Genomic DNA, 25,817 nt, shown 5'->3' on the forward strand with positions numbered 1-25,817 from the left:
CCTGGACGTACCTGGTACGTCATGGTAGCGGGATACTTCCCGCAACATGACGTACCTGGTACGTCATGCCATTAAAGTGTCGCCGCGGTGACAATCGCGGCGACACAGCAGCGATCCTGGCTGATATCGTCGGCAGACAAGTGAGGCATCCGGGCTGGGGACCAATCAGAGCGGTCCCTCCCCCACGATCGCTGTGATTGGTCAGGGAAAAACTCCCTGACCAATCACAGCGCAGCAGCGGACTTCGCGCTGTTTACAGTAGGGGCTCCATGTGCAAGCACCGCAGTGTGTTTCCGGTGCTTGTACAGAGAGCACCTACTGTCATATCTGTGAATATAAAGTGCGATTAAGGGTGTAGATTAGGCAGGCAGGGAGTGAGTGTAGTGTAGTGTAGTGTAGTGTAGTGTAGTGTAGTGGAGTGGAGTGGAGTGGAGTGGAGTGGAGTGGAGTGGAGTGGAGTGGAGTGGAGTGTAGTGGAGTGGAGTGGAGTGTAGTGGAGTGGAGTGTAGTGGAGTGTAGTGGAGTGTAGTGGAGTGTAGTGGAGTGGAGTGGAGTGGAGTGGAGTGGAGTGGAGTGGAGTGGAGTGGAGTGGAGTGGAGTGGAGTGGGTCATCAGTGTAGTGTAGTGAGTGTAGTGAGTGATTGATCAGGCAGTGTAGTGTAGTGAGTGTAGTGAGTGATTGATCAGGCAGTGTAGTGTAGTGAGTGTAGTGAGTGATTGATCAGGCAGTGTAGTGTAGTGAGTGTAGTGAGTGATTGATCAGGCAGTGTAGTGTAGTGAGTGTAGTGAGTGATTGATCAGGCAGTGTAGTGTAGTGAGTGTAGTGAGTGATTGATCAGGCAGTGTAGTGTAGTGAGTGTAGTGAGTGATTGATCAGGCAGTGTAGTGTAGTGAGTGGAGTGAGTGATTGATCAGGCAGTGTAGTGTAGTGAGTGGAGTGAGTGATTGATCAGGCAGTGTAGTGTAGCAGAGTGGAGTGAGTGATCAGAAGTGCAGTGTAGTGTAGTGAGTGAGGGATCTGTAGTGTGTGATCAGAAGTGTAGTGAGTGAGCTGTAGCGTGCGATCAGCAGTGTAGTGTAGCGCAGCGTGTAGTCAGTGTATCCCTTGGTGTAAAAAAAAAAAAAAAAAAAAGTTCCTGTTGTTCCCATTTCGTTACCTGTCCCGTCACCCGTTATTAGTTAGTGTAGCGTTTAGTTAGTCCGTCTAGTGTGTAGTGTGTCGTTAGTCCGTGTACTGTCAGTGTATTCGTCTGTGTAAAAAAAACCCCAAAAAAACAAAAAAAGTTCCTGTTGTTCCCATTTCGTTACCTGTCCCGTCACCCGTTATTAGTTAGTGTAGCGTTTAGTTAGTCCGTCTAGTGTGTAGCGTGTCGTTAGTCCGTGTTGTGTCAGTGTATTCGTCTGTGTAAAAAAAAACCCAAAAAAACAAAAAAAGTTCCTGTTGTTCCCATTTCGTTACCTGTCCCGTCACCCGTCATTAGTTAGTGTAGCGTGTCGTTAGTCCGTCTAGTGTGTAGTGTGTCGTTAGTCCGTGTTGTGTCAGTGTATTCGTCTGTGTAAAAAAAAAAAAAAAGAAAAAAAAAAAAACACTTACGTGAATACACCACATAAGTTTCCGCGTTCTTTCCGACCCCCGTCCCGTGGTCACCCCATCCCGCAGTGTCCCATCTAATAAAACTTTTTCCCCGTGTGCCCCATTTTATATAAATATGGCCCGCAGGAGGTACACTTCAGAGGAACTGTATGCAATCATTGCATCAGACTCGGACTCAGGTAGTGGTGATGACGACCCCACTTTTTTGGCATTCTCCGACTCCTCATCCTCATCCTCATCCAGCGAGTCTGAGCTCCCTGCACCCCCGAGAAGGCGTCCAAGGACCGCCACTGACCCCAATGCATCAGATGCTCACTGGAGTACCCCGGAACATTACAGACCCCAGATCCCTGATTTTATTGGGAACCCAGGGATTCAATTTGATCCGGAAGGGCTCAGAGGGAAGGACTTCTTCAAGTTTTTTTTTTCAGAAGAGTTCATTGCCCACATTGTTACCCAGACTAATTTGTACGCCCAGAATTTTATTCAACAAAATCCCACCTCCAGCTATGCCAGACCCGATAAGTGGACCCCTGTGGATGCACCAGAGATACAAAAATTTTGGGGGCTTATACTAACCATGGGGCTAATAAAGAAGCCAACAATCAGGGCGTACTGGTCTACCGATATTTTGTACCACACCCCAATGTTCCGCATGGCGATGTCGAGGACGCGCTTTGAGTGTATTTTAAAATTTCTGCACTACAATGACAACCAGCTGTGCCCCCCCAGCGATCACCCCAATTACGATCGGTTGTATAAGATCAGGCCCGTAATAGACCATTTTAACGCCAAGTTTGCCCAGGCGTATGCCCCACAGATAAACATTGCAGTAGACGAGTCCCTGGTACACTTCAAGGGGAGGCTAAAATTCCGCCAGTACCTGCCCAGTAAGCGGGCACGGTATGGTGTGAAGTTGTACAAGCTGTGCGAAAGTACATCAGGGTACACCCACAAGTTCCGTATTTACGAGGGGAAGGACACTAAAATTGAGCCCCCAGAATGCCCCCCCGTGCTGGGAATAACAGGGAAAATAGTGTGGGAACTGGTGCACCCACTATTAGACCAGGGTTACCATCTGTACCTGGATAACTTTTATACCAGTGTCCCCCTGTTTCAGTGCCTCGCTTCCAGAGGAACAGTGGCATGTGGCACTGTTCGGAAAAATCAAAAAAGCCTCCCTAAGACGCTGCTTGGGCATCTGCTCAGAAGGGGTGAGAGCCGGGCCCAATGCAGCGACAATGTATTGTGCGTTAAATATAAGGACAAGAGGGATGTCCTTATGTTGACGACAATACACGGCCACAGCAGTACCCCCTGCCCAGTACGAGGTACCAGTGCAGAGACCCCCAAACCAGACTGCGTCCTCGACTATAATAAGTACATGGGAGGGGTCGATCTATCAGACCAGGTACTGGAGCCCTATAGAGCCATGCGGAAAACACGGGTGTGGTACAAAAAACTGGCCGTGCACCTCGTACAGATGGCACTGTATAATGCCTACGTGCTGTTCCGAGGTGCAGGCCACAGGGGGACATTCCTTGAATTTCAAGAGGAAGTTATCAAGGACCTAATATTTGGGGACCAGGAGGTGGGGGAGAGGCCCAGTACTTCTGGAAGCGAGGCCACAAGAATTGTACCAGGGCAGCATTTTCTCAGTGAAATTCCCTCCACTGCGACGAAGGGAAGGCCCCAAAAGAGGTGCAGAGTGTGCTACAAACAGGGGATAAGAAAAGACACCAGATACCAGTGTGAAACGTGCCCCACACAACCCGGCCTCTGTATAAATGAGTGTTTTAAGATCTACCACACGTCCCTGAAATTTTAATTTTTTTATTGCCCTGACGTTTTACCCTGATGTACTTCGCACAGCTTGTACATAAAGCCACATGCTAAGTCCTTCCCTTCTGAGCCCTGCGCCCTAAAAACAGTTTAGATTCACATATGGGGCATTTCCCTGTTGGGTAACATCATGGGGTACGTTTTCTCCTTCTGCCCCTGGTAAAAAATAAAAATCTGGGCCTAAACTGAGCATTATTGGAAAAATGTGAATTTTTCGTTCTCAACTCAAACTGTTAAAAAAATTCCTCAAATACCTGTGGGTTCAAACCGCTCACTACACCCCTTAAAAAATTCCCTGAGGGGTGTAGTTTCCAAAATGGGGTCAGTTGTTGGGGGTCTCAAATGCACTGGTACCTCAGGGGCACTGCAAACACTACACGGTGTCTGAAAATTATTCCAGCAAAATCTGCATTCAAAAAAAGCGCTCCTTTCTTTCTGAGCCCTGCCATGTGCCCAAACAACAGTTTACATCCACATATGGGGCATTTCCGTGCTCGAGAGTAATTGGGTAATGCATTATGGACTATGTTTTCTCCTTCTGCCCCTGGTGAAAAATGAAAATCTGGGCCTAAAGCTGAACATTATTGGAAAAATGTGAATTTTTCGTTCTCAACTCAAACTGTTAAAAAAATTCCTCAAATACCTGTGGGTTCAAACCGCTCACTACACCCCTTAAAAAATTCCCTGAGGGGTGTAGTTTCCAAAATGGGGTCAGTTGTTGGGGGTCTCAAATGCACTGGTACCTCAGGGGCACTGCAAACACTACACGGTGTCTGAAAATTATTCCAGCAAAATCTGCATTCAAAAAAAGCGCTCCTTTCTTTCTGAGCCCTGCCATGTGCCCAAACAACAGTTTACATCCACATATGGGGCATTTCCGTGCTCGAGAGTAATTGGGTAATGCATTATGGACTATGTTTTCTCCTTCTGCCCCTGGTGAAAAATGAAAATCTGGGCCTAAAGCTGAACATTATTGGAAAAATGTGAATTTTTCGTTCTCAACTCAAACTGTTAAAAAAATTCCTCAAATACCTGTGGGTTCAAACCGCTCACTACACCCCTTAAAAAATTCCCTGAGGGGTGTAGTTTCCAAAATGGGGTCAGTTGTTGGGGGTCTCAAATGCACTGGTACCTCAGGGGCACTGCAAACACTACACGGTGTCTGAAAATTATTCCAGCAAAATCTGCATTCAAAAAAAGCGCTCCTTTCTTTCTGAGCCCTGCCATGTGCCCAAACAACAGTTTACATCCACATATGGGGCATTTCCGTGCTCGAGAGTAATTGGGTAATGCATTATGGACTATGTTTTCTCCTTCTGCCCCTGGTGAAAAATGAAAATCTGGGCCTAAAGCTGAACATTATTGGAAAAATGTGAATTTTTCGTTCTCAACTCAAACTGTTAAAAAAATTCCTCAAATACCTGTGGGTTCAAACCGCTCACTACACCCCTTAAAAAATTCCCTGAGGGGTGTAGTTTCCAAAATGGGGTCAGTTGTTGGGGGTTTCAAATGCACTGGTACCTCAGGGGCACTGCAAACACTACATGGGCTCTGAAAATTATTCCAGCAAAATCTGCATTCAAAAAGCCAAGAAGCGCTCCTATCCTTCTGAGTCCTGCCATGTGCCCATACAACAGGCTACGTCCACATATGGGGCATTTCCGTGTTCGAGAGCAACTGGGTAACGCATCATGGGGTACGTTTTTTCCTTCTGCCACTGGTAAAAAATATAAATCTGGGCCTAAAGCTGAACATTATGTGAAAAATGTGGTTTTTTTGTATTGAACTCAAACTGTTAAAAAAATTCCTCAAATACCTGTGGGTTCAAACCGCTCACTACACCCCTTAAAAAATTCCCTGAGGGGTGTAGTTTCCAAAATGGGGTCAGTTGTTGGGGGTTTCAAATGCACTGGTACCTCAGGGGCACTGTAAACACTACATGGGGTCTGAAAATTATTCTAGCAAAATCTGCATTCAAAAAGCCAAGAAGCGCTCCTATCCTTCTGAGTCCTGCCATGTGCCCATACAACAGGCTACGTCCACATATGGGGCATTTCCGTGTTCGAGAGCAACTGGGTAACGCATCATGGGGTACGTTTTTCCTTCTGCCACTGGTGAAAAATGAAAATCTGGGCCTAAAGCTAAACATTATGTGAAAAATTGGATTTTTTCGTATTGAACTCAAACTGTTAAAAAAAATTCCTCAAACATCTGTGGGTTCAAACCGCTCACTACACCCCTTAATAAATTCCCTGAGGGGTGTAGTTTCCAAAATGGGGTCAGTTATTGGGGGTTTCAAATGTACTGCTACCTCAGGGGCACTGCAAACACTACATGGGGTCTGAAAATTATTCCTGCCAAATCTGCATTCAAAAAGACAAGAAGCGCTCCTTTCCTTCTGAGACCTACCATGTGCCCATACAACAGGCTACGTCCACATATGGGGAATTTCTAAAAACTGCGGAATCTGGGTCATACATTCCAAGTTTTGTTTCTTTGCTAACTCCTACTGTTTTATATTAAAAAAAAGGTTTTATATTGAAAATCAGTAGAAAAAAGGAACTGTTCTAATTTTTGATGCACTTTCCTTTAGTTCCTGTAAAACATCTAAAGGGTTAATAAACTTTCTAAATGCCATTTTGAATACTTTGAAGGGTGCTGATTTTAAAATGGGGCAATTCATGGGGGATTCTGATATACAGGCTCGGCAAAACTATGTCTGAACTGCATTGGTCCTTAAAAAATTTAGATTTTGAAATTTGCTAGTAAATGTGAAAAATTACTGCTAAATTTATATACTTTGTGGAGTCTGCAAAAAGTAAAATAACACTTAAAAAATGATTGCTGTGTAAAGTAGGCCTATGGGAAATGTTAATTAATAACTATGTTGTGGTGTTTGACTTTCTATCTTACAAAGAAAACAATTCAAAGTTTGAAAATTGTGAATTTTTCCAAATTTTCTGTAAATTTGGATTTTTTTTCCAAATAAGGACAAAATTTATTGCTGAAATTTTTACACTAACATAAAGTACAATATGTCACGAAAAAACAATCTCAGAATCACCTTGATAAGTAAAAGCATTCAAAAGTTATTAGCACAGAAAGTGACAGATGTCAGATTTGAAAAATAAGGCTTGGTCCTTAAGCTCAAAATAGGCCATGTCATTAAGGGGTTAATAGAACATGTCTCTCACTGTAAGACAAGAAGCTTAACAAAAAGTGATGTGTGGAAGCTTAGACAATTCCATTGTTGCATCATTTTCTTACGTTTTCAGGACATATGCAGGAGTAGTTCAATAAGTGATAAATAGCCTCTCTGTTGATAGTTGATCATCCTTGTCCAGTTCTTTTCCTCCAGTTGGCAACTCTTGAATCCCTGTATAAAAACAGACTGAAAACGGACTTTCCTGCCAAAGGATTGTTTGGCAGTCTCGCATGTGCAAGAGTAGTGTTTTGGGAATGGACGTGTATGACTCACCTAGCAAAATGCCAGATCGGGATTCCATCCAGCTAATACAAAGCATGGAAACTATACTGTACATTAGTATAGATTATAAAGAAGTGATTGTGGTCCAAGAAGTAAATGTTCCATTGCCCTACACACTTATTTAATAGCTTTAGCTAGTAATGCCAGTGTATAATACTTATAGTTACACAATCCTCTAGGATTAATTAAATCTACTTCTTTTTTTTTTCTATAACTTTGTTCTTTTGTGGTTTGGACATGGCAAGTCAGTCAGCTCTATTGGTATTGGCTCCATTAAAAGTAGGCCATAGCTCAAATAGATTAATAAGTTATATCGGCATTGTACTTTCAACAAACATTGCACAAATCCATAGTAAAAGTGAACATAAGAAATTTTGTAATATATCTTACTAGAGAAAAATGTCTTTCTGTGCTTTATGATCAATTACTTTTCCTCCCTCAACCTCCTGCGCTGATCTGCTAAAATTCATCTATAGATGGATCAGCTTACTGAGAGATCAATTAATGTGCTGCTTATTGAAGTCTATCAAGTGGAGGGAGGAAGCAGCTGCAAAGTAAAGGAAAGGCAGAGAGACACAAACTTGCAAGTGTTTTCTCACACCAGTCCTAGATGTACATCTACACTGCTCAGTACTGCTCTATAATGACCTCCATGCTGCTGCTGCTTCTGAGGGTGTGCTACAGATAGATGGGAAGCAGGATTTTCTTTCCTGGGTGCAGTTAATGGAAGACATAACTGCTAGTATCTGAACTCACTACGTCAGGGAAATCTGAAAACTAGAGATGCAGCCTGCAGATGGGAAAAGTAGTGAAACGTTCCAAATGCAAGTCAAATAATGGTCAAAAATAATGCTTCTCCTCATGTACATGTATGACGGCCTGTTCTGAAAAGTCACCTGAAACAGGCTGCTTGAAGTCAATCTGCAAGTTCAACAACTGTAACTTGCATCTGTTTTGCAGAAGAAACCTCAAAATGTATATGCCGTATTTCTTTAATAGACTGTGAAAATGACAGATTTATAGGGGTTTTCAGAAAGTATACTATTGATCGGCTAGGGTCTGTTGCTCAGGACCCCGACTGACAAGCTGATTGTGTGCCCGCTGACAGCGCCACACTTAAACAGGGGTCAGAGCGAAAGCAGCGGAATCTCTGCTCCAATTTCTGCGAAGTGGCCGGTGCTTCTAACTGCAATGGGAGCTGTGTCTGCACAATCAGCTGATCGGTCGGGGTTCTGAATGACGGCCCTCAGCCAATCAGCTATTGATGACCTATCCTGAGGTGATTCTCCCTGGAAAACTCCTTTAACTGCTAAATGTCAATTTCAAGCAGAGAGCTGACTAACTGTAATGTTTAGGAAGTGAACTACAGTCAGTTTGCAAGCTATTTTCCAAGCTACCCCAGCTCTCTGGAATGTGCTACCCCAGAGAAGCAGGTTAATCGCTACTTTCAGCAGTTTTAAGCGTGCCCTAAAAACACATTTCTTCAGGGAGGCTTACTAAAATTCCTAATTCCATTTCTCTCCTCTCTCTCCTTAAGAACTTTATCCCTCTCACCCACCCATACTCCTTATACGCGAATACATCTAATATCTGTGATAGCAGCTGCTGATCGACTCATTCAGCTTTATGTAGAGTACCCTATTTATGGAAAAGACCATTGTACACTTATCTCTTGTGTTACCCCTATTTCCTCAAAGATTGTAAACTTTTGAGAACAGGGTCCTCACCCCTTTTCAAATTGTTTTAGTTTAACCCCTTTTAAGGACCAGAGTGTTTTGCCCCTAAAGGACCAGACACTTAGCGATTTTTACAAAGCATGGTTTCATGGCCCTATTTCTTTGTTATTGTCACATATAGCTATTTTTTCATAACCCCTTTTCACTGATTTTTCTCAGATTTTTTTGTTTGTTTTATTAGGAGACACGTACAAAAAGTTAAACATTTCTTTAATTTATAATTTATTTTTAAAATTAGTATATTTATGCCAAAATAAAGTACAGGAATGGGTTCCCCATTTTGTTTTGGATGTTTAATATATAATTTGTATTGGAATACTGGGCTGATATGGCAATGGTTTAGGTTGGCTTGGGCAGTGGGTTGCTTTTCTGATATATTTGTATTTTATTTTGTTACTTTTTGAAAACTTATTTTTGTTACAATTTTTTTAACATCTATGACTGGAAACGTAAAAAGATATCTGTGGGATGTTCATGTCCTTTTTTTCTTCAGTGTTTCCACTGCATTGATACGAGCTGCAGTAATGGAAAAGACATCCCCTAGGATGACAATAGTGGCTAGAGACCTAGCAGCTCTTCCATTCCAGGGGTCGCCAGCAATCATGTGATTGCCAGGTCCCATAGCAGGAACAGTGCTGCTACTTTCTCTATTCTCCACATAACTCTCATTAAGCACTATGCAGCCTTCAAAAAGAGAAGGCTGAAGCCTTTTTATAAACTGCTTCCATCTTCTACTCTGGGTCCCTGGCAGCCGTTCTGTACTTTGCCTGTATCAGCATTGTTGCAGAGTTTACACAGGCTTAGGCCTTGTTCACACGAGCATTGTTTTGCACGTGTGTGCACAAATCCACACGTGCCGAAATACGTGTGAACAAAGCTGCGTGCCTATTGCCGTCAATGCGGCCGCCACTGCTGCCGGCAGCACCATTGAAAGCAATAGGATGCCGACACCCCTCAGTGATTTTCGGGAAGGGCTTTAAATATAAGCCCTTCCATGAAATGAATTCCTAGCTGTAGTAGAAAATAAATAGCCAAGCGCTGCCTGTGATTGGCTGCGCACTGTGAGCAATCACAGGCAGTGCTCAGCTGTCATTCATTAAATGGCTGAGCGCTGCCTGTGATTGGCTGAGTGAGCACTCAGGCAATCAGATACAGCCCTTTCAGCAGCCAGGGATTTTAAATCCCCGCCTGCTGAAAGAGCTTCAGAGCCGTGCAGGGAGACCAAGTGGCTAGACGCGCCTGAGCCCCTACAGCGCCGGAGAGGTGAGTGTGTTTTTAAAACATTTTTTACACATGCTAATGGTTGATTTTCAGGGATGGGCTGTGACAGCTGTGACAGAGGATTCTTTACTTCCTGCGAGGAGTGCCATCACAGTGTTCAGTGATGAGGGGACTCCCCGCGGGGAATATTGACACGCAGAACAGACCTATGGTGCACGCATGTCCTATCTTTTGCAGGTGCGCGTGTTTGCATGCCTGTAAAACACAGACATGTGAACACACCATAGGACATCAATGGCTCTAATAGACGTGCAGTTTTGTACACGCGTAAACACGTTTGTCTGAACGAGGCATTAACAATCTGCTGCATGTTCTGAACCATCCCTTTTACTGACGCTATTACATTAAATAGTTAATAGCGAGCAGCATTCTGTGTTCTTGGCTTATCAATCATGGAAAGCTGATCTAGATGGGAGCACATTTATTTTTCTCCTCTTTTCCTGCCTAAGAGCAGACAAGCATTTTCCCACTAGGGTTGTCTAGTCACAAACAGCTGGACAGAGAAATAAGACAGCAAGCTAAAAGCAGAAAGTCTGCCAGAAAATAATCAAAAAATTGTCCAAAGACAGCATAAATCTAAAAACTGTTTTCTGTCAGATGGGCTGCGTTTAACCAGATAGTGTAATCTATTTAGTCGCTGATTGCACATTGAATACCAGCCCATTGTAAAGTAGCAGAGTATTCGGAATGTAATCTGTTCAGATTACAATAAGATTTTTAGGTTGCTTTCACACCTGCTCTCGGGGGTTTTTTTTCCTGGCCCGAAAAGTGCTGAACAGACCTCGTTGACTATAATGGGGTCCATTCGGTTTCCACTTAGCTGCCCGACATCTTACTGGACGAAAAAGTGCTGCATGCTGTTTTTTTTCTTGCGGTATTTTGTGCCGGATCTGTGACGTAGCCTTAGACCGGAGCTTCCAGCGCAGATGTGAAGGCAGCCTTAGTTCTATGATCTGAAAGAGTACTGCAAGTTCATCATGTTCATTCTTCCCGCATGAGTGTAAAAGTAATGGCTACTGAGGGTACTGCTACCTGTAGTATTAGTGCACTATGGGTTTTTTGCTGCACAACTTGTACAGTTAGGAAAACACAGTTTCAACCTGTTTGATCTATGAAAGCCACTCCATCAAGAAACAACTTGGCAAAAGCTAGGGAATTCAGGGTAAACTCACATATGACTTTGCAGTTTGTTTTTTGTTTTTACAGCCTCTTTCACGTGGGCGACACGATATTGCCATGAGAAAATCGCAGCGATATCGCATCTGTGGTCTGTGCAATATCGCTGCATTTTCTTGCAGCCATATTGCAATTTTATGTGCTAGCTTGTAAGTCGCATTACCTTGTAGTGCTCTTTTGCTGGGATTTTCTGGGAGGAGGTGAAAGGGGGTTGCGTTTGAAATATAAGCCCTACCCTGAAAATAAGCCCTAGCTGTATCCAAAAAAAAAAACTCACGTAACAGCCGCTGTTTGCTCTGCCGCGTCTTCTCTGCTGGTGCCTGGCACTTGCTTGTAGTTTTCTCTTAGCGCTTACTGGTCAGGAGTTCAAACTCCCCACCTCCCAGGAAGCGCTGGCTGTGATAGGCTGAGCCACGGCACTCAAGAACCAATCTGAGCCAGCGCTCGATGAACCAATCACAGCCATTCTTTTTTTTTTTCCCCCCCCCCGAAATGTGAAGGAGCCCTCAGACTAGGCAGTCTTGAAGGGAATCTGTCATCTACTTTTAGCCCTATAAGCTAAGCTCATGGGCTGAAAGTTGGTGATCCGCTGAGTTTGAGAATGTAAGTGTTGTACTTACAAGCTGCTGCTTGATGCATTGAGAGGTACACTAAGTAGCTGGCCGTTCTAATTTTATAATGGGTGGACTACTTGGCAGCGCTGTTCAATTCACCGAGCAACAGTTTTCACACTAATGGGGAAGGTAAGTATAACACTTACATCCCTGGACTAAGCAGGTCACCTGCTCTAAGCCCATAAGCTTTAACTTATAGGGCTAAAAGTAGGTGACAGAGGCTCTTTAAAATGCGCCAGTTTATCACAGCGACTCTTTCTGTATAATAAATCTGGAGTATCTTTAGACTGTCAAGTCTAACTTTATTCCACCTATTAGTTGGCTTAGTTTTCAGCAGGAATTGTGCCAATTTGTGCTGCATTTAAGCTATGTCCCCTTTTTGACAAGCTGCACCCCTTATTCAGAAGAGTTATAAAGAGTGGTAGAAAGTGTCTCAAAACACATAAATGTGATGCAAATCATGTAAGGCAGTTTTGTGGCACAATTTGCATAGGAAAATTGGCAGATTTTCATTAATCTTCTGCATCGTGTCCATGAAGTTGCTATGGAAAGCGAAGCCCCCTGTCCATGAGCGGAGAATCATAGCGACTCTCCGCTCACGGGCGGCAAATCGCAGCATGCTGCGATTTTCCACAATCTCTGCGGTGAGCCTATCTGTTAGGCTCAGTGCGGATAACAGTCAGCTATCTCCTGCTCCCCGCGGGATATGGCTATGCCCGTGGACAAGCAAGCAAAGTGTAGAAAGTTTAAAAAAAAATTATATCTAAATTGGGGAATATGCCAAAAATATCACATCACTAGGTAATAAAATACCTGACTCCTAGATTTGACTGCTTTGTTTCAGTGAACATTGCTCTGTATCCATGGGGTAGGTGAGAAAAGTCTGGTGGGGGTGCCATCGAAGCTCCTCCTGATCACAAGAATAGGGTCTTGTGTCCCCCTTTCTCACTGCAGTCCTCAGTGTGGAGGAGTTTTGAATGGAGCAGTGTTCCAGCATGCATGCTGCTGCTCCATTCAGGTTTATGGATATATCGAAGAGAAGTAGCGCTTGGAAATTTTCCTGCAATCCTATAGAGTTTAATATTGCAGCAGTGTGCATGCTTGGCTGTTGCTCCATCCAAGCTCATCCTCACTGTGGGGGATGCAGTGCAAAGCCAACACAGGAGCCTCCATTCTCATAATCCGTGGGCGTCCCAAGGGTGACACCCTTACCAATTAGACTTTTATCACCTATGCTCTTGGTAGGCTATCAAAGTCGATTGATTAACCTTTTAACTGTGAACTCTGCAACTCGCCGTAAGTGCTTTGCCTTAGTTCTTCTTCACGCCTATCTTTTAGGTCCTTTTCTTTTTGTTTTTTTTTTCTTTTTTTGTTACATGCTTAAAGCCATGTAATTTGCTCTAAAGACTACAACACAGGTAATACAGACTGTTGCAATTTTTGTTTTGATTGATATGTATTGGCTATTAAAGGGTTGTCAAGGGAAGCTTAATAGTTACATGGACCCAAGGTGTCAGAACCTCCACTTCTGGCCTGGGAACACCATCGGATCACATGGTATAGCCCTTCTTGCTGTGCCTCTCATGTCGTCAATAGGGCTGGCTGTTCAGCTCATCATTTTATTAACTAAGCAAGCCCTCTGCATCAATCAGCCATAAAAGTAAAGGGGGCAGGCTTGGTTACTAAGACGAGCCAATTGGGCAGCCCTCATGATGACATGACGGGCACAGTGTAAGGGCTCATACCATGTGGGTCCTTGGAAGTATTTAGTCTCCCTGGACAATCCCTCTGATGGACCCTATATCTGAAACAAGACCTTTCATGCAAGATCAACGTCTAGCAACAAATTTGAATATACTTTTATTTTAGCTATCTTTATACGTGTTTCTTATAAATTTTGTTTGTTCAGTAAACATGTATTTGTACCTCCAGGTACTCTCAGCCGCTGCATGAAGAGATTGCACTTCACAAACATCTCAAACACAAGAATATTGTCCAATATTTGGGCTCGTTCAGTGAAAACCGTTTTATTAAAATTTTTATGGAGCAAGTACCAGGAGGTAAGGCATAATTTAATGTGTTCAAGTAGATGTGTTTTCATTAAAGGGACTCTATGCTTAAATAGGACCTGTCATGTCTTCATATCAGTGGGGCTGGCTGCATAGCTTTACAGCTGTGGCCCTGCTGACTCAATGTCCCTCTATTTTGTTCCCCTGTCAATCAAATCTTACATCACCTATCGGCAGTGAGCAGTGGGGACCTCCCACCTGGAGCATTCACAGTTCTGGCAACTGAAACTAGGAAATGTCAGGTGGGCGTCAAGTCTGACATCACCCATTCACTGTACAGGATAAATTAGTTGATATTTTAGTAGTTTGGACTTTGCAGACATGGTAATCATGTTTATTTCTTCAGATTGTTTTTTTTCCCTACTAGAGGACTTGAACATCACTTGAGTTCTTGTAAAGTACACTACTAGAATATTTCTATTTTGCAGAGTAACGTGCCTCTGGCGGGGTGTACCAAAAGTAGTAAGATGGTAACTTTGTGGGCTAGTGTTGGGCACTTGGCTGCCATAACAACCTATTAGCACTTGGTGATCATGGGATAAAGCAGGGGCGTAACTATAGGGGATACAGAGTGAGCCCATTCCATCTGTTGAACAGCTTGGATGGTTACTATTGACCATGACATCCAAGGGTTAAATGTTCAGGCTCACATATAATTTTAGACCTCTTTAAATTGGAGCAATTAACTAAAAATTGAGGATAATGTTGCAAGTAATAATTTTCACTTATCTAAAGTATGATGGCAATTATTAATATGATGAACGGAATTCTTTGAGCTGCAGCACATATACAGTACAGGACCACAGAAGTTGGGATACAGGCAGGTAGTCATGAAAGACTTAGTGGTTGTGGTTAATGGGGGTTTTCATGTTATTAAACAGACTACCAATTGTATGTTTAGCAATCTATATATACTGTATATGAAGAGAGAGAAAGTTAGTAATCACATGACTTTGCTCAGGATATCGGGTTAAAAAACATAATTTATTACAAAGTATTTGGACAGACGACACATTTCATTTTGGTTCTTGCACAGATGACACTCAACTTTCAGTCTTTGGGTTTTGCTTCTGTTCAAGGTTTATAAATGAGTGTTTGTTTGGAGGCCAGTCACAGAGGTTAATGTGCATAACGAGAGGGGCATCTCCAAATGGATAGGCAGCAGCAAACACATCAAACATATAGACTAACAAACGGCATCCTTCTGGCTATTGAAGCCTATCATCATCTTGGTGTATAGAGCCGGACATTTTTACAGCATATATGCTGTCTCTGCACCATAGATGTGGTATAAATTGAGAATTAATTCTTGAACCTGCATACGGATACTTTTACCCAGGCTAGTACTTAAAAGGGTCATCTGTCCACTGGACAACCCCACTTCGATAAAGCTGGCTGAATTAAAATAAACTGAAATATATATACTTCTCTGTGGCCCAGGGATCCAGCCCTGTTGTGATGGATGATGGCACAGGAAATCAGGTGAACAGAGTCACCAGAGAGGCTGCAGTGTCACCACTCATTCTCCTGGTATTGGCACTTACATCCGGAGCGCCATCATGCCAGGACTTCAGGAACGTGACACTGCTTCCTCTCTTTGGACACAGCGGTCACCTGATTTCACGTGACCTCATTTGTCACAACAGTCACTGGGGCCACAGCAGGGCTGCAGCGCTGGATATTGGCAGATGTGGGGGTTTTGTATATTAAAACATTTTTTTACTCCATACTACCATATTGAAGTGGGGTTTCGATATGGAAAATACAGCAGCACTCCACGAGTGTAGCACTATTAGTGCGAGGTATATAAGGCATTAACTGGATAACCCCTTTAACCCTTTCCAATCCACTGTCTGACGCCTGAAGACATTCTGATTGAAGGCTGTGCAGCTCCGATGTCGCAAAACATCCAGCAGGGTATTCTTACTGTATGTTGCTGGCCGCTCTGTTGTCAGGGGGCCTCTCTGGCATGTCACATACTGCAGTCCTGGCTCTAGCTGGCAGATGGCGCCATTGTATAATGGCAGAAAGAGAAAGCCCCCTAGGAAAACCTGAATCCAGAATTGGATTGCAAAGGGTTAAGAGCCAGGGAAATAGTTTTTAAAAAAAAAAGAGGGTGAAAAAAGTGGTCATTGTTATATGCAAATTTTTCCTACTGAAGTCACTTATTAAAAAAAAAAAAGTGCTAATTCAGTATGCTGTCACTAACTTTTCAGACTGCTTGTATATTTATGATAGCCAGTGTGATAACTAGCAAAACTACTATTTACTTTATTTACCTAAAATTACAGTTTTGAACTGAAAAATAACGCTAAAGTGCTGGCCACTTGGAAGGGCATGAGTCATTCTGCTCCTTGAAATGTGTATATACAGAGCAGAGTGGGAGGGGGGGGGTTAAATAGGAGAAACTCAAACTCAGCCTTGCAACTATTAGTAAGTCACTGTTGACTATGTTTTAGCTACTGAAATCACATCTCCACTGCTGTTAGACATTTAGAGACTAGAATCTGCAATTTTTTTGTGCATAGCATATAGAATGCAGCATGCTCCTCCTGCCAGTCCTGAGAGGATTGAGAATCAGAGGTACATCCTGCAGAGAAAAAAACGGAGAAAAATACAGAAATGGGGTTATTCCTCATATACACTCTTGGCAGCTGGAAAGTCATCTGGAAAGTTAGGTGCACTTGAAATAAACAATGTAAATGAGAAAAGGAAATTCTTTTAACAACGCTGTCCACTATTGAATCTTCCATTTTAACTGTATTACAACGAACCAAGTCTTTGCTTAAAAGGGTATTGTGGCTGTGGAGTAAACTTTCAAAAATTTCATAAATGCCTTTAACCCTTTCCAATCCACTGTCTGACCTCTGAAGACATTATGATTTACCGCTGTACAGCTCCGATGTTGGAAGACGTCCGTCGGGGTTCTCTTACTGTATATTGCCAGCCTCTCTGCTGTCAGAGCTTATCCAACGTGTCACCTCATGCAGTACTGGCCTCAGCCAGCAGATGGCGCCGTTGTATAACAGAAGAAAAAGAGTAAGCCCCCTAGAAAAACCAGGAGACAAATTGGATTGGAAAGGGTTAAGGTGTTCGTGCCATGTTTATGCACAGCTGGCTAGGGATATGAATCACGCAGCCATTACCTTCTTATCCTGTGCTCCGTTTCTGAGGTTTCACTACATCTTTTATTTCCAAGATGGCCGCCGCATCCCTGTCGATGTGTATCTTGAAACTATATTTCTCACAATTCCCCACTTCATACTTCCTCCTTACGCACGCCCCGCCAAGCACTGCCCTGCTATTTGTCTTGGTCTTTTTATTATCGGTTCTTACCTTTGGGCTGTATTTACATGTGGCTGTTGGCAGCGGTTTTGGCTGTTTATCAGTAGCTATTATTGCAATGTGGATAGTCATATTGTGACATATTGTTGGCCATGAATACATTTTATCTTTGTAACTTATTATGTGGCTCATTATTTTATTACAGGAAGTCTTTCTGCTCTTCTGCGATCAAAATGGGGACCTCTGAAAGACAATGAACAAACAATTGGATTTTATACCAAACAGATTCTTGAGGGCTTGAAGTATCTTCATGACAATCAGATAGTACATAGAGACATAAAGGTCAGTATCCTAATACTGTGTGAGTTCTGCTCCTCAGTAATCACCTGTTAGATGCCTGATCAGTGTCGCGTGAATACTAAGGGTCACATGACATGTATGGTAGGTCATGTGACTGATGTCTTACTATGGATGGACCACTACATGAACTGTAGCATTTTACTGTCCAAACAGGGGCAACTGTATATAAGAAGGACATGTAAGAAGAATTTTAAATGCATGTATATTAGAAAGTTGTATGATTTCCTGTTCTATAACTTAATAGATAAAAATAGTAAAAAGTGGACAACCGCTTTATGGATGCCGGCAATATTTTTCTGTTTTTCATTATCACATATTGCAAGTCATAACTTTTATTTTTTGCTGATGTAGACACATGAGCGCTTGTTTTTGTGGTATAATTTTAGTACTCTGTGGTACTATTTTGGGTTACATATCTATTGACAGATTTTTTTCTTAGCTTTGTATGAAGGGGGTGGGGTGAAAAGCTATGCTTTCACAATTATTTTCTTCCTTATTCCAATTGTGCACCATATATCCTGTGACCTAAATATCATTCTTTGGGTCAGTATCTCTACGATACAAAATTTTCAGTTTTTACCTGTGAGATCTTCATGATGTACATATCCATTATGGAAGTAAGTTCGGCTCTTGATGGATATATTTGTCATATGGCAGGAAGGGGTTAAAGGAGCTTATCAGAAAAAAACTCCTCTTACATATAGGTTATTAATGAGTACAACTCTCAGGAACCGCACGAATCCAGAAGAATGACAGCTGTATCTGTCATATCATTGAATTACAATGGCGTCTATTAGTTTCATCATGGTGACTACATGCTGTACTGTTTCTCCGATTAACTCAATGGATTTGACATTAGGGGCATCCATTTTGACAATGCAAAACTGGTGACAGTGCTAGTTAGGGGCAGGGGAGAAGGGGTATAGATGGTCGTCATTCCATGCTTTTAGGGTCCGCAGCAGTCAGAAAATCAACATTTAATGTCATCACTGTAAGTGCTCTGGAGGCAGGACTCCTCGTTCAAGTCCTCTCCAATGAGCTGCTCTATTGACAGCTGCAGCAGTCTGCTGATTGGAAACTACAGCTGTCAATCAGAGCTGTTGAGCGGCACATTAAACGGGTTGGAGAGCACTTGAGAGATAAGTCCCATCTTCAGAGCACTTGCTGCAGTGGCATCAAAGTTTGTTTAATGACAGCTGTGGACCCTAAAAGCATGGCTAGAGGTACGTTCCTCCCTGCCCCTTACTAGTATGGTCGGCAATTTTGCTTTTGCAAAACTGTTCACAAGACTCTTTGACTCACAGCAATGCTATAACATGCATGAATGAGATTGGATTGTTAATCGCAAATCTATTCTGTACTTCAGGGTGATAATGTCTTGATAAATACTTACAGTGGAGTTCTGAAAATCTCTGATTTTGGTACATCAAAGAGGCTTGCTGGTATCAACCCAAATACAGAGACATTCACTGGTAAGACTATTGGGCAATTATCAATAAAAAGTATAGCTTTTTAGAATACCTGTCATTACCAGTATTTAATGAATAAGTTGTTGTGCTGTCTTATAAAAGGACTGCAGTGGGCACATAAGTGTAGTCCCAAGTTCCTGCAACATACTTGCATTACTACTTCATTTATTTCAGTTCAACTTATTTTATTTCATTTATTTGGGGTAGCTTATGGGGGCTTGGTTTTTGTTTTTTTTCTTGTGGGTATATTTTTGCAGGGTGAGCTATCCTTTTCAGTTTCACCCTTTTGGAGTATGTATAACTTATGGATCAACGTAACTCTTTCTAAAGGGAATCTAAACAACAAAAAAATGTTGCTGTTTTTTTTTCTACAAGACATAATTATTTCTTTCCTTTAAAAAAGCCTGTTTATTTAGCTGAGAAGACCTGTAGTTTTCACTTATATTGGGTGCTGACAGATCCCCTTTAACTTGAGATTCTAGAGATGTATAGTGTGAGGTGTCAAACATTAAAAAAAAATAATATATATATATTTTAATATTATATATATATATATATATATATATATATATATATATATATATATATATATATATAATATACATATACATACACACACACACACGTTTTAAAACGTTTTTGTTATCGGGATAGTTAAAGGGGTTGTCCCGCGGCAGCAAGTGGGTCTATACACTTCTGTATGGCCATATTAATGCACTTTGTAATGTACATTGTGCATTAATTATGAGCCATACAGAAGTTATCAAAAGTTTTATACTTACCTGCTCCGTTGCTGGCGTCCTCGTCTCCATGGTGCCGACTAATTTTCGGCCTCCGATGGCCAAATTAGCCGCGCTTGCGCAGTCCGGGTCTTCTGCTGTATTCAATGGAGCCGCTCGTGCAGAATGCCGGCTCCGTGTAGCTCCGCCCCGTCACGTGCCGATTCCAGCCAATCACAGCACAGAAGAGCTGCGGTCCACGGAGGGAGCAGACCCCGGCGGCCATCTTCAGCAGGTGAGTATGAAGACGTCGGACCGCCGGGATTCAGGTAAGCACTCTCCGGTTTGTTTTTTTAACCCCTGCATCGGGGTTGTCTCGCGCCGAACGGGGGGGGGGGTTAAAAAAAAAAATAAACCCGTTTCGGCGCGGGACAACCCCTTTAAGGGTTAGCTCGGTTCAAATTAATTCACCTCTAGTTAAACGTACCTTTTTAAAAACTTACACAGATAAATACAAATCCTCAGTTACAATTATTACCAGAAATGTTCTGCCACAGAAGTCCACGTTGTTGTTCTGTTACTAACTTTCCAGTAAGTTTTGAAATTCCCTGCAACCCAGCCTGATATTTTCTGAATGTTCTTGTATCTAAAGTGATCATCTCTTGTAAGAACAGTCTACTATCAAACTGCTATACTTACAATATCTGAAAAATAGATATACTTTATTTATGTAAAGAGCATGGAAGCGGGTATTCCCATCTTAGGTATTTATTGCATATCAACAGGACCTACCATAAATGCCTGATACCTCTAGGAACTCCACCTGATTACAGAAGGGAGGGGAGGGGGGTCATTGATACAAATTCTGATTAATTAACTGTAAGAAGACTGTTAGCCCTTTTCTTAGTATATTGCTATAGTAAGGAAAATCTCCAATTGTGCTTGGGAGTATCCCACTCCCTTACTTGGGTACCCAGGGGAAAGCCAAAACACTTTTTCTTGTAACCCCTAACTGTTAGATTCTTTTTAGTATTTTTATTTTTGTCATAATAAAGACTTTTTTTAAAAAATTTTTTGCTCCAGTCTTATTTATGGGTATGGTCTAGAGTAGGAGGAGGTGAGGACATAGATATATAGTTTTCTGGAAAAAGGCTTTTATGTTGTTCATTAGAAATTATTAGAGAATTATGATACCAGTGTTTCTGGTGACGCAGTGCGCCACACAGCTGTGCTACATGCATGTCGCACACAGCACTGCTACATACATCGTTCATCCCATACAACAGGGATCGGAAGCAGCACAGCACTTGGGATGAAGGAACTGTGATGTCACCGTCATGCTCCACCCCTGATCACATGATGGTGAAACTCATCCTGACTGAATCACTTGCATCCTCCGCCCCTGATCAAATGACCGTGATGTCATCAAAGCTCCTGCATCCTTGTGCAGATTACAGGTGTACTACAAACTCCCAGCAGCCTCAGTTGCTATGGAATACTAACGAACACCTGGCCAGACAGGACCGGTGATGTCAGTCATTATCAGGGGTGGAGCATGTAACTCCCTCACTGGGGATGAAGGCCCTTTGATGACGTCAGCATGATCTGATTAGTGGCGGAGCATGTAAGTCACTCACAAACGCACTCACGCACGCACAGACAGAAAGGTCTTTGTTAGTAGTTTGATTAGAATCCCTGCTTTTTCTGTGCTCAAGCATCGAATGGGCTGGCTATTTAGTGATTGACAGCCTCCCCAGCATGCATAGAGAGATAGCTGTCCATCACTAAGACCACACACTGGATTCCTGAGTATAGAAAAAGCAGGGATTTAAAGGATTAAAATGCAAGTTATGATTCCTTCCTCTCAAAGCTATATAATAATCTGCTCCACCTCCTCCTGCTCTCTATCCTATCCACAGATAGGACTGCATGTTCACAGTGATAAACTCCCTTTTATGTTTCTTTCTAGGCACTCTTCAGTACATGGCTCCAGAAATAATAGATAAAGGTCCACGGGGATATGGGAAGCCTGCAGATATTTGGTCCTTGGGCTGCACCGTCATAGAAATGGCTACAGGGAAGCCTCCTTTTTATGAACTAGGAGAACCACAAGCTGCCATGTTTAAAGTAAGTTTAATATAAATTTGTCATTGTATGCAAAAGTGAAAATCATAAAATAAAAAACAATACAGTAATTGCATTACAAATCTAATTTCTACTTAGAAATGCACCGTTTTGAGGTTTCAGAATGGATGTTTTCATTCTCGTTGCGGTGGCCATTTCTAGGAGAATGTATATATCTCTAATTATACTTCTGTTTAACTTTTGTACCAGGAAAAAATACACGTCTGTTTTTTGTAATGCAGATCGCCAGAATCCTAGAGGGTTGTTTCATGTGCAGATTGTGCACAGAGAAACTAACTACAGACAAGGAGGAGAGGAAATTCCAGCATTAAGCCTGGTTTAGACACAACGATTATCACTCAAAAGATGTCTTTTGAGCGATAATCGTTGTGTGCATTTAGAGGGCGAGGTGATCGCTCAAACGGCAGTTTGATTGAGAGTTTTGAGCGATCACTTTGCGCTCCGAACGGGATATACAGAAAACAAGCGGGGGCGCTTGTCTTCTGCATCCAGCTGTTCTCTGCTCTGAGTGCCCGGCTGTTATACAGCCGAGCGCTCCAAGCGGGGTTTGCAGAACACAGCTGGACCTCTGTGTTCTTCATACCCTGGCTGCGTTTACTAAGCGGGATACAGCTAAAACAATATTATCAGCTGTATCCTGCTGTGAACTCCTGATAAGGCTCATTGTTCTTTCAGCATGCTGAAAGAACAATCAGCTATTTGTTACCGAAAACTCCACAATGTCAGTGCAGTTACACACAACGATTCTCGCTCAAAAGACGGCTTTTGAGCGAGTTGTGAGCGATAGTCATTGTATCTAAATGGGCCTTTAGTCTTCACAGTAAAGGTAAAATCTTCAAGCCTTTGTAAAAAAAAAAAAAAAAAAAAAAAAGCTAGCAGTAGAAAACTCTCTAGGAGACGCTAACACTTTTTAAGCCTGCTGCATGGGTTCTTAGTTAATGGTAAGTATGACTTGGGGCCCTTTTACAAGGAACAATTGAATTATTTTGCCTCTACTTCGTCCATTTTATGCAGGCATACAAATCAGCAATCGCTTGTTTCTGCATCATTGAACAACTGAGCAATTTGCGAGCGAACAATTTATCTGCCTGTATAATGAGGGAACAATAAACCACTCTGTAAAGAGAGCCTAAGGGCTCATGTCCACGGGCAAAATATGATTTAAGATCCGCAGCGGATCTCCCGCATGCGGATCCGCATCCCATAGGGATGCATTGACCACCCGCGGGTAGATAAATACCCGCGGATCGTCAATAAAAGGGATTTAAAAAAAAATGGAGCATGGAAAAATCTGGACCATGCTCCATTTTCGTGCGGGTCTCCCGCGGGGACGGCTCCCGCGGGCTTCTATTGAAGCCTATGGAAGCCGTCCGGATCCGCGGGAGACCTAAAATAGGAATTTAAAGTATTTACCATCCGTAGCGGACCGGGAAGGTCTCCTCTTCCTCACGGCCGCATCTTCCTTGCTTCGGCTCGGCGGATGTGCCCGGCGCATGCGCGCGGCACGTCGACGACGTGCCGCCGGCGTCAGGAATTCATCCGCCGGCCGAAAATGAAGATCCGGCCGTGAGGAACAGCTGACCTTCCCCGCCCGCGCCGGATAGGTAAATGCTTTTAAATTGTTATTTTCGGCGCTCATGTCCGCGGGGCAGGAGGGACCCGCTGCAGATTCTCCATTGAGAATCTGCAGCGGATCTGATTTTCCCCGTGGACATGAGGCCTAAGAGCCCATGCAGCAGGCTTGAAGCACATACTGCCTCCTATGGATATCTAATATTATATTGTTAAAGAAGTGGCTTAAAGCTTGAAGATTTTGCCTTATTTTGAAGACTAGGATTTCCTTTCAAAAATGGATTAAATATACGAATATAAAAGCTGTATCTGTCCTTTTAGTACAAACAAATACCGCAGTACAGATGAAAAAAAAAGCATATATGTGCGGACGATGCTGCTGCCAGGGCTGGATTCCGAATGCGGAATCCAACATGCCCGTGTGCATGAGGACTTTGGGAGCTCCAGTGAAGTTTCTGTTTCTATATGGGTAGTTATCACTTGTACTTCAGTGAATGGAAATGTTACCAAGCCTGTGTGTCTGTGGCCACCTGGGCACAAAAAAAGAAAAATTGACTCCCTATTTAAACCCCATAGACATTATACAACCCTGACTGGTTACCTGCCTGTCTGTGCCCATCATCAGCTTTGGAGCATCCTATCTCTGAAAGCCCCATACTTCTTCCTCCAGCTGCTCGTGACTGCAGCCCTTGTAGCTACCATTTTGGTCATCACATCTTGGACATTAGGAACCATCCTAAACTCGCACTTCTGACAAAAGGCTCTTATTTTCCAGGGGAAGCTCCATTGAAGTAACTGTTCATATATGAGTAATCGTGATATATCAACAGTTAAGTCACTGGAGCTCAAGCTGGAAGTGGCGTTTCAGGAGAGGGGGGAAAGGAGCAGGGACATTGTTGAAGCCTCTCTATGTTCCTATCCCTCTCCTCACCTCTGAGTCATGTGCTCATAATTAGCCATTCGATGACCATCAGAGGTCCGAGCGACATCCTGGGACCCCAGGAGGAGTCAGCAGTTCTGCCATTGTGCAGGGAGGACCAGAGCAAGTAAGTGACAACTCAACTTTTATGCCCACTCCAAGGCCGCATCTAGAACTCCAGTGTCTAGGACTATTGCTATAGGGAGGGAGAGGGATACGCTGCTGCCTTCTATTAGATGTATACATCAGGAGTGCTGCTGGTGCATATTTCCAACAGAAGGCTAAAAATAATGTGGACACAGTCTTAAGCTGTTATAATTTAAAATAAATATGGTTTAGGATTAGAGATGAGCGAACATACTCGGTCACGCCCCTTTTTCGCTCGAGCGCCGCGATTTTCGAGTACTTCCGTACTCGGGCGAAAAGATTCGGGGGGCGCCGTGGGTGAGTGGGGGGTTGCAGCGGGGAATGGGGGGGAGAGGGAGAGAGAGAGTTCCCCGCTGCTACGCTCCGCCACGCCTCCCCCCGCCCCCTGGCGCCACCCGAATCTTTTCACGCGAGTACGGCAGTACTCGAAAATCGCGGTGCTCGATCGAGTAATTACTCGAAACAAGTACGTTCGCTCATCTCTATTTAGGATCAATTAATAATGAAAAGCATATTATGTACATATCAAATCTCATCATATAATTTAATATATCGTAAAATTTTGTAATCTATAGGTTGGTATGTTTAAAATCCATCCAGAAATCCCAGAATCTATGTCTGCAGAGGCCAAGGCCTTTCTTTTAAGGTGTTTTGAGCCTGACCCTTTGAAACGTGCTACTGCTCCTGAACTACTTATGGATGACTTCTTGAAAGTTTCAATGAAAAAGCGGAAACCTACTCTTAAACTATCAGGTAAACTACAGACCTCATAAAATATAGATGATGCTGCCTCTGATCAACAAACAAATGCTATATTCCCAATTCAGAATCAATATCCATTAAGGTATTTTGTATTCGCAGGATAGGAGGTAACTGGTTATGGGGTACAACTGCTGGTAACTCCACTAGTTTCAAGAAAGGTGTTCCAAAATGTCCCCGAATGAATGCAGGGGTATGGTTGGTCCTCAAATGAACGAAGCGGAGGTCCCGCAAACATGCCGCCACTCTATTAATTTCAGTGAGAGTTCTGAAAATTGCTGAAGTTCAAGCGCTCCGCAATCTCTGATCTGAGATGCATGGATCAGTGGTGAGCCTTTACGACATCTACTTTGTTCATTTGGGAGTCAACCAGACCCCCTTTTTCAAGATCGGTAGGGGGCCCAGCAGTCAGAACCCCATGGATAAGCTAATTATTCCCTATCCTGTTTCAACCAGATTATCCATTTAACTAGTTATTCGGGCTTTCTTTTGTGCTGTACTTCTAATCATCCAAACATGTGTATGATATTCACATGATAAACTTGATGTGTCCCAATGAATGAAAGCAACCAGGGATCTTGAAAGCTTAACTCTTATTTTCTTGAACTGGAATATCTCTTTAAAAGGGTTATCTGAAGATTTA

General features: G+C 42.9%; 1 protein-coding gene across 1 annotated transcript in view; it reads left to right on the forward strand.

The window, feature by feature from the left end:
* Positions 1-25,817, forward strand: part of MAP3K5 (mitogen-activated protein kinase kinase kinase 5) — a 143,652-nt gene that overhangs the window by 85,281 nt on the left and 32,554 nt on the right. Inside the window, exons 16-20 of the mRNA XM_066606130.1 lie at positions 13,663-13,790; positions 17,290-17,426; positions 18,811-18,916; positions 21,602-21,759; positions 24,991-25,168. Of these exons, the coding sequence (XP_066462227.1) occupies positions 13,663-13,790; positions 17,290-17,426; positions 18,811-18,916; positions 21,602-21,759; positions 24,991-25,168 (707 nt within the window). The remainder of the gene's footprint in view (positions 1-13,662; positions 13,791-17,289; positions 17,427-18,810; positions 18,917-21,601; positions 21,760-24,990; positions 25,169-25,817) is intronic.

This window comes from Eleutherodactylus coqui, chromosome 1 (genome assembly GCF_035609145.1).
Source record: "Eleutherodactylus coqui strain aEleCoq1 chromosome 1, aEleCoq1.hap1, whole genome shotgun sequence".
Taxonomy (NCBI): domain Eukaryota; kingdom Metazoa; phylum Chordata; class Amphibia; order Anura; family Eleutherodactylidae; genus Eleutherodactylus; species Eleutherodactylus coqui.